Source organism: Lepisma saccharinum, chromosome 29, assembly GCF_977018435.1.
Source record: "Lepisma saccharinum chromosome 29, izLepSacc3.1, whole genome shotgun sequence".
Classification (NCBI taxonomy): domain Eukaryota; kingdom Metazoa; phylum Arthropoda; class Insecta; order Zygentoma; family Lepismatidae; genus Lepisma; species Lepisma saccharinum.
Window position 1 is genome coordinate 49346108 of NC_139257.1, and position 15135 is coordinate 49361242.

Here is a 15135-nt window from a genome sequence, read left to right on the forward strand (position 1 = left end):
TTTGCTAGTATCACTGATTTTAACTTCCATGGTTCAAACTAGAGTACTGCATCGGACCACTTTCGCTCGCTCAAACTCGTTCGAATCTCCCACGCTCGAGCCTGCTACGCTCAGTCATACTGCACGCGTAGTCGAATTATTGGCAACGTCCCATATTTCAGAGCCAAATGAGCAGCACCGGCAACCTAAAACCCATACATGGAAGAAACCACTCTCTGCAATTACAATTGTACATCATAATTCCGTATATTATTAAGTAAGACTCAAATACAGCACATATGAAAGTATGCAATATCTATAGACCGAAACGTAAAATGGATACACATGCTGACAGACCTGTCTAAGCAATTGCAAATATCGTATCACAGTGCAAGAAGTACGTTTACATCATTGTTCACTTACCGAAAAGGATAATAATATTCTGCAAAATAATAAAATGCAGTTATAACATTCAATCGAACATCATTTCAATGTGAAAATAACCGTAGAAGCATAAAATGTCAGCCTAAGCAGTTTCAGCCCATAATCATCTATTTCATTTTCACGTATCTCGGTAAGATACACAAAACTGCATTTTAACATGGAGATGGTGATTATGTTCACTTATTTTTCAATTTCACTTCGTCTTTTACTTCACGATCCATATTTCAGGGCTCACTACCATAGACAAATGATGGAAATATGTGCACTAATAGGGTCCGAGAGTTGAAGTGTATTTTGCTCGTTCAGTCATTTTTCGCTCGAGGGGAAGAACTATCAATTCTGTGTGCCATCTGTCTTTGCCCGTGCAAACTATTTGTCGCTCAAGCAAAAAATGCTCATTGCAGTACTCTAGTTCAAACAATATTAACTAGTTCAAACAATATTAACAGTATTTTTTTTTGGTTATATACCACAATAATGATGTTGAAAATAGAAATCAAAATTATACTTTGTGAAGTATTCCATGTACCTGAATTTATTTTCAGATTAAAAAAAATTAAATGAAATAAACTTCTAACCTTAATAACTATTTTTGATTTGCTCCTTTCCTTCTGCTTAAGCTTTGTTTTCAGTTTTATTGTTATAATGTTGATCATTAATGAAAACACAGGTGACACTAAGAAAACTGTTTGTTTTGTGTTCGCCAAAATGTTTTACTGATTAAATTCATTAAATTCTAAAATTCTCTTTGGAAATCTTTGGCAGCAGGAATGAAATGTGAATTTCCTTTGATGATGTGAAAAATTTTCATCTGTAGAGACAGTTGAGTTGTTCTTTGTAAAATTAGAAGGAAAACAGTGTATATAGAGATGTATTTATGATTCAAATACATGTCTTGTTCTTGGAAAACTAAAAATATTTAAATCTTGCACAGGACAGATTATCTTTTTTTCTTTTTAACCATAATTTTGCAACAACATTCTACAATATGGGGAGAAAATATGTACACCCATAATATTTGTAGCCTTGAAATTTTATCTTGGAAATACCATGATTATACTTGAGCATTTCCTTGTTAGAAAATAAAAAATTAGGAGGACCTGTGGTGAAACCAGTTGTTTCCTTTGTAGCAGTGGAGCATTAGCGTGAAATGCCAAGAAATCAGGTTGAATTCCTGGCTGAGCCTCAAATCTTCACTAACTTTTCATGGTTATCCTGGTATCACCATTTCTCTCTAGTTCAGAGACCACATTTTCTTTCCATATCTTCTTTGAAGAGCTTAAAAAGAAACCACACACGACTTACACATTTGAAAAGAAAGCCATCATTTCCAAAAGATGACCAACCCCTTGTATTACTGGATTGTGACAGCAGGGTTGTGTCGACACCGAGAACTTCAAAAGCCTTTCTTTGTGGTGCCAAAGTGGATTTGTTTATATTGTAATTTGCAAAAATGTGTAGCATTAAATACATTTGGCAACAGCGAAAATGAAGTTTGAATAAATAAAGAAGTGCTCCCCTATGACATTCAACTTTTCCCTTCAAATGGCCAGGTGGCCTTTTACACTGTCTCCAAGGAAGTTTCAAATGTTTCCATACCTTTTTTAATGTGCATCTCCTGTGCTGGTCCCTTTCCAACCTTGCACTTTTAACCAAGGGGTTCTTTACACCCTAATTTTTTAACTAACTCTAAGGTTAGGATTTTAGTTAAGGGAATTTGCCCTGTATGTTCTGAAGGGTACAAAATGGCCAATGTGTCCTCTTTTGTGTTTCGCTTTTGTGCATGTGGCACCCACGTCATTTCAACTTTATGCATGTGGATATCTTCTTTGGAGAATATCCGTGTATATATTTTATTTTAATAACAGTATGTACCTGAAACTCCTGCATAGTCTATCTCCTGTCTTCCTCCACGCATAAAAAATATCAGTATGCACTGTCACAGCTCGTCCTGAACAATGCATATTGGCTCTTGTTTCCCTTCCATGCATAAATGATGCTGACCTGGCAACAGTTCGGTATTGTAGAGCTGTGGTACGCGTAGATGGCCGCGGTGGCTCAGTCGGTAACGCGTCTGACTGCCATGCTCAAGGTCCCGGGTTCGATCCCCGGCCGGTTCAAATCCGGGAACTTTTCTAACGGTGGAAGCGGCCCCGGCGCCCACCCAGCGTCGAATAACATGGGTACCTGGGGGAAACCCTGGGGGGTAAAGGCGGTCAGGGGCGTGATGCTGATCACATCACCCCCACTCACGACCGGATCAAGAAAGTGTGGGGCGTTACCTCCACACCCCCTATACGCCTTCATGGCGTGATGCTATGCACAGGGGAACACTTTACTTTTTTTTTACCTTTGTGGTACGCGTAGAGTACGCAATCATCTCGGAGAGTGGTTTTAAATCCGTGGTGTGCCTGAAAAGCAAATGTCCGATACAGACTAAATTTGGTGAAAAGCAAATGTCCGATACAGACTAAATTTGGAGCCGAATCTACGCTTGGAAGTTTCAAGTGCATAACCAGATTTCAAGAAGCTGTGTCAGGCTATGCACGCACATCCTTCTCTCTACTAACTCTCAGGATTTACAATTAAAAACTCCAAAATTGTGCTTGACAGTTTGTTTATAAAGTTATTTTGGTACCAGTTAGATATAGTGAAAACACATTGAACTCGTTTATTTCCGAATTATTTAAATTTGTACTTACTTACCTTATATGCATAGCGAAACATTTTTCAACTTGGGATTATGTTTTTTTCACTGAAAAAAGCGTAATTTTTCACATTGCAAGTATTGGTCGTTGCTATATGGCGAGCAAATCTTGACTCACGTTGTCTATCGTCAGCTGATGTGCAGTGTTTCCAAACTTATGAACCGAAAAATGCAGCACAAACTATTCACAAAAGATTTTTAAAGCGAAAAATGATCCACAAACCATTCATGGAAGGTTAGGTTAGGCAAACAGAAAATTAAATTGGGAAGAAAAAAAAACGCTCTCACGTCATCTTGTAAAACTACCGCGTGGTTGCTACACTAACACTTATTAACCGAAAAATGATGGTTTTTAGGCTAACATTGATCCACAAACCATTCACAGAAGGTTAGGTTAGGTTAGGCAAAGCTAGAAAATTAAATTGGAAAAAATACCCCGCTCACACGACATCTGGTAAAACTACCGCGTGGTTGCTACACTGACAGGGGGTTACATATTCGAATGCACGGAACATTTGATTCACGTAGTCGATGGTAATGGTGGCATGAGCTATCGTGCAACGGAGGTACATTAATGTCGAAAATAACATTATTTACCGGCCGAATAAGTTGCACGAATGGAAAAAACATTATTACCAGCTTCCAAAACTCCACAGGAACTCAATTCTTTAAGTACTTTCCCGTCATTTCTCCTGTAAATTTGAAGAAATGTGTTTTCACTATATCTAATTGTTACCGTTATTTTTGATCTTTACTTTTTTCTACAACTCTGGAAAAAATAAATGAAGATTAAAGCTTTTTATATACTTCTTAGCATACGTGTGTTTTACATTTTAATTTTTGTAACTAATCATAAAGATTGTAAATGTAGGAACACTCAATAAAGTAATAAATGTAGGATTCTAATGTTTATTTGTGTACCATCTTTCCACATACAGCCTGAATGTCACTTTGCTCTGTTGCAGATACACACCCGGGAGTGCTTCCCCCCCAAGGCCTATGATGCAATCCCCCCAAAAAAGGTAGAACACCCCCCACAAGGTAGAAAGCGACGTCAAGTAACTCAAGATGAATAATGTTTTCCATTACAGAGCTTTAGAAACACTTTACAATCAAATCATGTGAATAGGAAGGATAGTATAAAAAAAAGTTTAAAAATAATTACCTTTCATGTTTCTCGTGGCTCGTCTCATTAGGCTGATTTTGTTAACTTGGTCCTGAACGTGAACTTGAAGCACTTTTATCATTGGTGTAATTTTGCCAAGGCCCACTTCTAAATTTAACTTCCATAGTTTTGTAGTTTATGGGAAGATTATTTTTAGTTTTATATACATGTTTAAGCTCACAGTGTTTTTTTTCCCCCACTTATCCTGGCGATGAATGGTATTACACATGTACTCCATACACATGTGTTTGAACTGGCTTGTAAGGACTCTTTGGTTGATTGATTGATTTGGTTTATTTTACGTTGATTTTTTGTACCACTTTTGGCTAATTTGCGAAGATGGGGATGAGTGATGATATGATTAATGGACACTCGCAACATCCATGCCGAGGCTGGGAGTCGAACCTGGGACCCCTGGCGATGTGATAACCCCTCCGGCAAGGTGGCCAACCAAAGACACTTTGGAATGAATGTTTTCGTTTCAATTTACACAGTCAACAAAAGTAAGCTTCAGACAGCGACAACTGACATTATTTTTACAATTATTCAGTCTTAGCACATGAACAAAACAAGCAAACAGTGGTGGCGATTGGGTTCCAAAACTAGGGGAGCAAGGTGCCCAAACTGGGGGGAGGATAGTTTACTTTCCCTTGGTAGATTAGGTTTAGCATAGTGCAGGGGTAAAAGTGGCAAAAATTGGGGGGCAAATCCCCCCCAATCGCCGCCACTGCAATCGAAACAAATCGTGCCTGATATCATCCAACACTAAAACTGAAGGAACGAGTTTACAATACCGGACCACTCTCCCATTTCTATGTAATTTCACCAACTCACTAATTGTGAACTCCTAATCACGAATCTGCATGTAATAATTGGCGGTCAAGTATGGAAATCGAGAAAAAAACAAAATAAACTATGTTTTCTTAACGTAACGTAACGGAAGATGCCATTTTCCCAACATGAAGAAATCAATAAGACAAGGTATAGTTCTCTTAGCTAAAATATTATTTTTTCTTTGTATTTATGCTAATGGAACCTAACCTAACCTTGTAGGCATTCCTCGTCTGATGTCAGCAAGATTGTTGTGCGTAAAGGAAGACCATTAACGAATTGCGAAAGAAAGATGGTTCTGAATTGCTGTGTATGGACAATCACCGTTGTAAATTGCAAGGTTATTTTACAAGTTCTACACGTAAATGTACAATTTTAACAACTGACCACCAAATATGAACTACAGATACATCATCAGGACACCGAAATTAGTAAGTAGGTGAAATTTTATAGGAATGGGAGAGTGGTCCGGTATTGTAAACTCATGCCAAACTGAAATCTTCAGTGTCAGAAGTTCCGAGCTGAATCGAAGCTACCACACAAAAAACACAAGACATTGTTTACAACTAGCCGAGATGCCAACAATCGCATAACATTCGAAACCTTAATTGCAGTTGATATTAAAATACTAAAGAAAGAATGAAAAAGCACAGTTCTCTTTCATGTTTCCTAACATAAAATGTACACAACTGCCTAGGCGCACTGCCATTGTTAGTGTACTGAACCTTATTCTTAACAGTTTGTCTGCTTGATTAACCTTGTATGCAAACAGCATGTCTCCCCCCCCTTTCCAAACCAATTCTAAAGGCATAAGAGGTGGTGGGTTTTTTTTCCATGACGCAGGCATGTCATGAATCCCCCCTGCTTGATACAACATATCAAAAATGCCCCAGCAATCAGGCAGCAAAAAAAAAAAATCCCCATAACACACTATTCTGAGAAAACCTATGGTGGGGGTACATTAGACGTTTAGTTACAACTAAAGGGTACAGGGTACAATGAGGAAGAAGTTTGAGAACCACTGTTGTAGAGCATTTCCCAAAGTTTCCACAAGCTCAGGGTGACATTATCTTTTCTTCCTATTGAGAATGACTACTATCATGTCCTGACTGTCTTCAGTTTGTGTCATGTTCATTCTTCTACACAATATAAAAACTGAGTTGCTGCTCGCCTCTGTTCAGTGCCCTTGACTGACACTCGAATCTAGTGGCATCACAACATACCACAGGTAGCAAAATTAGTAGGACATATGTATATTTTGTAGTAATAAAATCAATATTTGAATTTTAAAATTCCATGATTTTTGCAGCAACAAAGAACTGACCAAGGGTGCAACACTGGAATAGGGTTTGCACTGACGTGTAAAACTGGAAAAATTCATGTAATTTCGCCTATGACTGGAAAGTCAAATAATATTAAATATGGTTATTTTATATATTTGTGAACACTATTTGGCGCAGTCTAGTCTCCTTGGTAGCCGGGTGGACATTTTGGACTATTCACTTCAACTGGATTTCTGATCATATGACCTGCCGCTGATTTCAGTGGTTGCCTAGTCAAGGCTGTCCATCATGTAGACTGGTTATCAACAGTTTGAATGTTAGTGAAGCTCTGCATAGTATGATACACAAACCTTTTGGAGATTTTGTGCATTGGAGGATCTTGAATATCTCATATACTGACTTCCCTTTTATGCAAAACTATGGAAGGAAATCAATTTTTGTGATCCTCCTATTCCATCACGAAAGCTAAATGTAATTGTTCAATCCTTCTGCAGCTGAACTAAGATGACCAGCATGTTACTTTCTGCCAAGCACCAACTTCATATAAATATTTCTGGGGCAAAATTATTGATTTTCTTAAAGTATAATGTAAATAATTATTGATGAATTTTGGGGGGAAGAAAGTGCCTTGCCCCTTGAAGTCAGCACCCATGGCGAATTGCATGGCTCATAGCCCTCCACCACTTAATATACCACAAGAGTATTTTTTTAATTGCATGCAGTTGGAGAACCAATTCAATGTTCTATTTTGGACCTTGGAGAACAAAGTAACATTCTTTAATTTTCAAACTCTGTTAGTCAACTACGATTTTTCAACTTCTGGTATGTTTTGCTAAGGACCAATGGTGTGCACAAGAATATTAAAAATGGCTAATATGAGTGTAAGAGGTGTTTATACTTTCTTTTTATTAGTAACCAACAAGTCCTATGTTTTGTTCTCTTTTCCTGAGTGGACTCCTATTTCTCTCTCTCTCCGCCCCTTTCATTCCGTCTAGGAATCTACAAAATTTACAGCAATGAGAAAGTCGACCCTATGAAATCCTTCCTTGGAGATGGCTCTGTCTCATGGCTTCTGTCTTTTAAAATTATATGTTACATACACATGACATAACCAGTGACGTGCCAAGGATTTTTGAAAAGGGAATTTACCAGAGGCGTGCCTAGGAGTTTTGAAAGGGAGGGGTTACGTACACTTTTTCTGGTAGCATATGCTGGTAGTCAGCTCTCTTCCTAGACGTTCGTTTTTTATATATATTTTTAATACTGGGCCAAAGGGGATTATCAACCACACCATTCCCGATAAAATACTTATTTACGTTTTATGGTGTTTAAATTTCTCATGTATGCTATTCCTCAGGTTTAAACTATATCCTTGTAACAAGAATAATCAATCAAATCAACCATTGCCCCGTGGTGGCTACGCCATACTTTAAAAAAAACATTTTGTCGTGAATGTAATAAGAAACATTGATATTACATTTTAATACATCTATAAAACATATGTGTTCTAGTTTCATGAGAACTCATTTCAAGAAATAAGCGAGAATGGTGGATAATGGGGAAGGGGACTTGGCTTCACTGGTTTCTTGGAATTTTGACTGGCAACATTAGTAAATATTTGTGTTGTTTTTACTGAGAAGACGACTTTTAAGAATTTTAGGAATTAGTGTTTTTAAAGTTATATTTTTTATCAAGGTAGTTTCAGACGTAATTATCGTAAGCATAAAAAATATTTTAATTGCCACGCATGTGGATACTTCTTCTGGGTATGAGCTTTCGGTCATGTTTGATGACATGATTCCATCTTGTACTAGACAGACTGACCCAGCTTCAAATACTTTTAATCTATTTCTGTGTCTGTAAAATATATGCTTTATTGTGTTCATTACCTGTGCTACGTCATAGGATTTTTTTGGGGGAATAATCGAACCTTGATAGCAATAATAATAAACGATTGAAGAAAGTGTATTTATGGTTCATCTGCCGTTTTTATTTATTCTTAAGCCAAATTGGGGACCGTATTGGTATTTATTATTAACATATTTTTCTACCTGTAGATTAATCACGATGATAAGGTTGAGTGAATGATTGATGAAATGATAAAGGGACCGACACAAATAACCATGCCTTACCCAGAAGGATTGATGCTTATTTCGTGAACTTTCCCCACAAAGTAAAATATATTAATAAGGCTTGCTGACGAGTACAAGAGATACTGTTTACACAATTATTAAACTAGATATAAATTAAAATCCCGTCTGTGTTATTTGCAAAACATTTTTTTTTTCAACTATCAGTTTCGGTAATCTAGACTGTGACCCCAAACAACAAGCATTTTGTGTATGATGGCAGTAAGTTACCAAAATGAATAGTGGCCACGACGGTACTAGTTTACTATCCTTCGGACAGATTTCTTCATTCCCACAGAAGAAACTACTTACCGTAATAAGTTCCTGTAGTATTGTCTAACATCGGGAAAGTGTTTTTTGTGAAATTCAGGTAAGTTTTCCGTATCCAGGAAACGGATTTCTTCAAATTTAAAAGTTTGGGCCTCAATTGGGGGCAGGTGACTCCGGCCAATTTCTAACATGCCTTTAAAAGGGAGTCTATAGAAAAAGCCGGGGAGCCGGAGAGGAGCGGAGGCGGGGCCGCGTTAGCAGTTGGGGGCGGTAGGTCAATTACCCCAGGGGCGGAACCCGGAATCGGTGGGAAATTTGGGTCAAAAATTTCAAACAAAAATATTTTGTTTGTTTAAATTTCGTACCGATTCCGGATGGATAGTCCCAAAAACCATTCACGTAATGTTCCTTGAAGCAGATAGATAAGTACGAATGTCAAAAATTGACGAAACTCAGAAGTTATAGGTGTCCGAAGGATAGTAAACAATTACCCTCAGTTTTTGCTTTGAGTAAACAAATAACGGTAAATATGCGATATCGCCCGAACGGATTTCTTCAAATTTACAGGAGAAACTACTTGCTGAAATAAGTTTCTGTAGCATTGTCGAAGTTCTTCGAGGTATTTTCTTTCGTGGCAACTGAAAACTTCACCATAGAATGCTGCAGAACAAGAAATAATCACGTTTTATGTAAGGAACTCGCATTTTCTGACAACATTATGCTGTTGTTTCCATTATGTACCTGCAGATGGCACGAGCATCAAAAGTCACGTGATCTCGCCAGTGTTTCCAAACATGCCTTTTTCTTACGAGAATTTTTTTCTTTTAACGATGCTTACCTAACCTAACCCAACCTAACCTAACCTTGCCGGAAATGGTTTGTGGGCCTATCGTGAATGGTTTTTGGGGCTATCCGTCAATGGTTTGTGATGACATAATGAACACGAAAGTAGGTATTTTTCTGTGAAGAAGGTTGAAACACTGCATACACACTCCAAATCGCACGATGCTCAATGATCCATGACGAGTGCATGCCATATTGTCTGTTACCCAAGCGGAACAAGGAAGACAAATAATGACTCGTAATATGAAAAGTTGACACTATTTTATGGAAAAAGGCATAACCCCACCTTAAAGAATCTTCCGCGATGCAGAATAGGTAAGTATCAATGCTAATAAACGAGTGAGAGGTGTTCGGGCGATATCGCATAATTACCCAAATAACTGTTGGTACCTTCAACATGTCCGTTAATGACTGTTTAATTATTGATGTAATTTTATCACTGGGTTGAAACAAGAAAAAACTATGCTGTGTGTATATAAAGTACATACTCTGACATTGTGATGAAAAGTGTGGTTAGTGCAGGTAATTGTGAATTTACCAAGTGTATGCGATTTTAGGGTATAGTTCATTAGTATGGATAACATGACTACACGGTAGCTAGAAAATTCAGTATGGGTTTCTTCATTTTCTTTCACAGTTTACACAGTTTGAATAAGTAATAGTTGACATGTCTCGCTATCGAGACTGGGATCTGTCTTGCAAAGTGTATGTTGGGAACTTAGGAAGCAGTGCTTCGAAGTATGACATTGAATCAGCATTCAGCAAATACGGACCACTCCGTAATGTTTGGGTAGCAAGGAATCCTCCTGGATTTGCCTTTGTGGAATTTGAAGATCCCAGAGATGCTGAAGATGCTGTGCGAGGGCTGGATGGAACGTAAGTGGTAGTTGTTATGATTATGTAAATTGGTATATATTCAGAATACCGGAATGATCTCCGATTACTTTAAAATCCGGCATACTCACTAATTTTGGCCTTGTAATCACGAACCTGCAGTTAAAAATTGGCGGTCACCTCTACAAATTGCAAGATAAGCTTGTCAATTACCGCTATGATTCTCCATACAATAACGGAAACCATGTTTCTTCCCTTCCGCACAACGGTCTTGCTACCGTAGTCATAACACAACGTTGCTCAAGTGTTGTGCAATAAGCGAGACCCATTGCATGGAGCGTTCATTTGAATGTGAGAAAAAAGCATCTTGCGTAAAGTTGAAAAACATGTTTGCCCCACGAACTATTCACGGTTAGGTTAGGTAAGCATAGTAAAAATGAAGGGTGATCATAAACATAGTTTTGAAATGCTAATCATTGCAAAAAATAGTTGTTTTCTTCATAAATCAGTGGCGTTTACTCTGTTCACGGGCCCACTTTTTTCGACTTATTTCGCAATTTCTAGACGTGACCGCCAAATTTTAACTGCAGATTCGTGATTACAACGTCAAAATTAGTGAGTATGCCGAATTTGAAAGCAATTCAAGATACTTCCGGTATTCTGAATTTGCTCCTGTAAATTATAGAAAGTAGAATTCATAGCATTTGCAGCTTCTTTTTTCTACCCCAAAGTTGTTTCGGTTCGGTACTTTGACCCTCTGTCCCCCCTTGGGAAATAAATATTTTGCATGGTTTATGACGATTATGTTGTTTATGAACATTTTTAGTTGTTTTTAGCTCACGGAAATGTGTTATTGTGAAATAAAGTAGTCTGTTACCCAACGTGACAAGAGCAACTATAATTGTATGTCATTAGGTTTAACAATTTCTGACATGTTCTTTTGCTATTTTATTGTGCTTACAAACAGTATTTACTAATAAAAAGTGGTGAAAGTTTGAAATACGTAAAGCATTGAAATCTGTTGATTAAAAAGAAATTCAACATAATTCTCAAGGGGGTACAGTGAGCAAAACATCCTAATTGTTTCAAATGCAGAATATTTCAGTAGGAATTCATTTATTTGACATTTATCAGCAGTGAAAATAAAGTAATATAAAAGTACATAAAATAAAATGTATAGCTATAATTAGTTTGGAAACTGCATTTCCATGTACTTCAAAAGTCGCAATAAATATCATATATATGTAGAGTTGCAAAAAAGCAGGCTTTTTTGAGTGGGCAGTTTTCTCCGATAAAAAGCAGCTTTTTTTTTGGAAAGAAACCTGAAATTTTGGCTTTTTTGGCTTTTTACCAATTACAGCTAACCTAATTCACTTGAAGTTACTGTTATGAGTTTACAGGTTTGTAGTGAAATATTTTACAACTAGGTAAAAAAATACATGATGTAGCTGCCAAGAGACAGATTATTGACCAGAGGTGAAGAAGGGGGCTTGCAGGCCCACCACATGTATATTTTTTAGATTTTTCAACTGCTTGAAAATAAATAAAATTGTTCTCTAGGATGTTCCCAATATTTCTTTATTACTTTTGCTCATAAAAAAGGAAATTTAATGTAAATAGAAGGCAACATGCACTTGGTGGGCCTATCAGGTACCATCTTTGAATGCATCTCATTCGAGATAGTCATGCCAGGGACAGTGTGCAATTGGTTGGTAATGGTAATTATTGTGACTATTTATATTTAATAAACAACTGCACTTCTACAAACAAAAAGCATTAATAAAACATTATTATGGATTTTGTGAGTTTTAGTGAATGATAAAATATATATGTGAGACACTCATGCAATAATTGGTTATTATTTTTTATTAAAGATAGTAGTTTTTGTAATTATTATAATTAACAAATAACTGCACATATATAATCAGCAAAGGAAGCATTGATTCAATAATAAAACAGTTTCTTGAATTTTAGTGATAAAAAAAAGTGTGGTCTATGAGTTTCCCCCGGTATGTAAGTTTCTCGTACGGCACGTGTAAGCTAGGGTTAATACTAAACGTGTAGTCCTGATGAGCACATCTGACCATGAAATGGACTTAAAACAATCTTTTACATGTTTCTGTCTCAATTTAAATGTTGATGTCATAAAATATGAAAGAAATGTTATTATCAAAATATTTGATGTTTCGGAACAATTAAAAATCTTTACTGTTCACAACACACATGCAAAAGTATACGTATTACATGAATGTGTGTATATATCCTATTTAATGAAGCTTTGAGACGGAAGCGACACATGGCACTGCTTCCTTAGAAGTAAATGCAACATTTGGAACTGAAGCAACATAAGCTGCAAGTGTCACTTGGCCTGTACCGATTTCTCATGGAACTTTCAGACCGAAGCTATAAGTGACATGTGCCACTTGGAAGCAGACCCTCAGTAATCCTTTCAACCTTTTCAACCGAAGTGCGACAACAAGCTAAACATGTCACTTGCATGTTGCTCAGACTACACTGTTTTCTCAGTGGTGTGCATCGTGCCGCTTCGGTCTTTTGTTCTTACATGCACGGTGAATGATTTGCTTTATAGCTTACTGAAGGGGACTGTGTCGCTTTTCATCTGTGACTTCAGTCTGAAAGAAGTGCGCATTATGTCACCTCGGTCTTGTTTGTGCATGCCTGATGGATGCTTGCTTACAGACTGAAGGGGCCCATGTCAGTTGTCACTTCAATGTCACACCCCCCACTGTCATGTGTTGCTTCGGTCTGAATGTTCTCTATACTTAACAAGATTGTTAGCTACTTCATCAGACATTAAGATTTAATTTAGCCCGAAAATCACAGAGAACAAATTGCAAGTGCTGTTGTTGGAAAAAAGCTGGCTTTTTGATAAAAGGTTCCTTCTATAATCATGTATGGGCCTCTGGAGTGGAATAAAGTAATGTTGTTGCCTTGTAATAAGAAGAGGTCTGAGGTTCAATCCTCAATGGAGTCCGAGTGCTTGGGATCTCATTTCAAACTAGGTCCAGTTCAGATTTCTTAAATATATATATATATTTTTTTTTTGCCATTTGTGGCCAGTCCAGTCTTATTTGCTTCTGCTTTAGTGCCAGTGTTTTTCAACCGCCGGGCTGCCAAAGGTTCATTGCACCCAAGGGTTGACAACTAATTTAAATCTGATTTTATATTTTACAGCTAGCCTATACATAATTGAACTATGATTATGTCATAGTTGATATATTAATATTAATAAATGAAGGGTGCATATTAATTTCCATATAAACTTTAAATATCAGAATTGTATTTATGAGTGAAATTGTTGGGATCAGGTCATCGACTTCGTAAGAAATAAATTTACTTTGCTGCGAGTTCACAAAAGTTGAGAACCACTGCAAGAAGCAGCCAAAATATATATTACTGAACACAAAATTTAATGTAAAGAGATTTGATACTAGATTTTCAAAAAGTACATACGCACGTTTTTGTATAACAAATTCCAACATTAAAATCATATCATACTAATCATACTATTAGGTTCTATTAAAAATGCATACAAAACTACTCTAGTTATGTGAACATGTTTATACTACAGAGATATATTTAATAAGCCTACCGAAATATGAAGATAAGACTCGGAAAGAACCGTGCATTCCAAAAAGCCAGCTTCTTTGAAAACACTGTTTATGTCTAGCTACGACGTTAAAAAATTGAACGTTAAAAACTGTACTACGTGTGCGAGTATGTTGTTCCTATTTTCCTTTCTTGAGAACTACGTTTCGGGGACTAACTTGCACAAGTTTTTAGAGAACGGCGAGTTTTTAAATACGTCTAGAGGGGGGATATAATATCTTAAATGTATCCACACCAACCCTTGTCCACAATACTTTTATTACATTTCGACGTGGTACCATGTTAAGTACCTAGTTTTTCATACGAACCTGAAGAAGTTGATAGTCAGTCCCCGAAACGTAGTTCTAAAGAAAGGAAAATAGGAACAACATACTCGCATACGTAAGTACAGTTTTTAACGTTAAATTATTTAACGTCTTTTTTATATTCTGGAATTGTGAGTAATACGCACCAAACCTACAAAATGCTCTAGCTACAAATTTCATATTGTAAATTGTATTTTATATTTTGAAATGAGTGTATATTTTACAGCAGGGAGATAAATGAAAACCATAGAACAGGAAAAATACTGCCAACTCATGTATTTTCATTGATTTGAGACACTTTTGTGAAAAATGCCCAACCCTAAAAGCCACGGAAAGAAACTCCTTTTTTTCCCCCAAAAAAGCCAGTTTTTTTCCTACCACGTCCAACCCTATATATATGTGTCAATGTTATTTTTGTGACACCCTATATGATGACAAAAAGTATGATGTGACACATTTTTCAACCTGATTTTTAGATTCCGTGGGTTGAAATTCTTTAAGAATGCCCACCAGTGTAACTTCTACCAAAAGTATGTTGGCTAGTGTTATTAGTTATGTAGGAACATAATTTATAAAAAGGTAAGATAACGATCTAGCCTGCAAACGGCATTCAGAAGCACCCTGTTCATTTAAACTGCAGTAAAACTCTGGTATTATTTGATCAAAACGGTCAATCTGTATATGTAGATCATTAACGTATAATCAACTTCTTTTG

General features: G+C 36.8%; 1 protein-coding gene across 4 annotated transcripts in view; it reads left to right on the forward strand.

The window, feature by feature from the left end:
* The first annotated feature begins 8011 nt into the window (after window positions 1–8011).
* The window catches only part of LOC145981568 (RNA-binding protein 1-like), a 41198-nt gene continuing 34074 nt past the window's right edge, over window positions 8012–15135 (forward strand). For 3 of the 4 annotated variants that reach the window (XM_083114916.1, XM_083114915.1, XM_083114918.1), the window contains exons 1-2: window positions 8012–8104; window positions 10289–10527. In XM_083114916.1, coding sequence (XP_082971042.1) covers window positions 10319–10527 — 209 coding nt within the window. In that variant the 5' untranslated portion in view covers window positions 8012–8104; window positions 10289–10318. Of the gene's footprint in view, window positions 8126–10288; window positions 10528–15135 lie in introns of all 4 variants that reach the window. The other variant, XM_083114917.1, reaches the window with a different exon arrangement.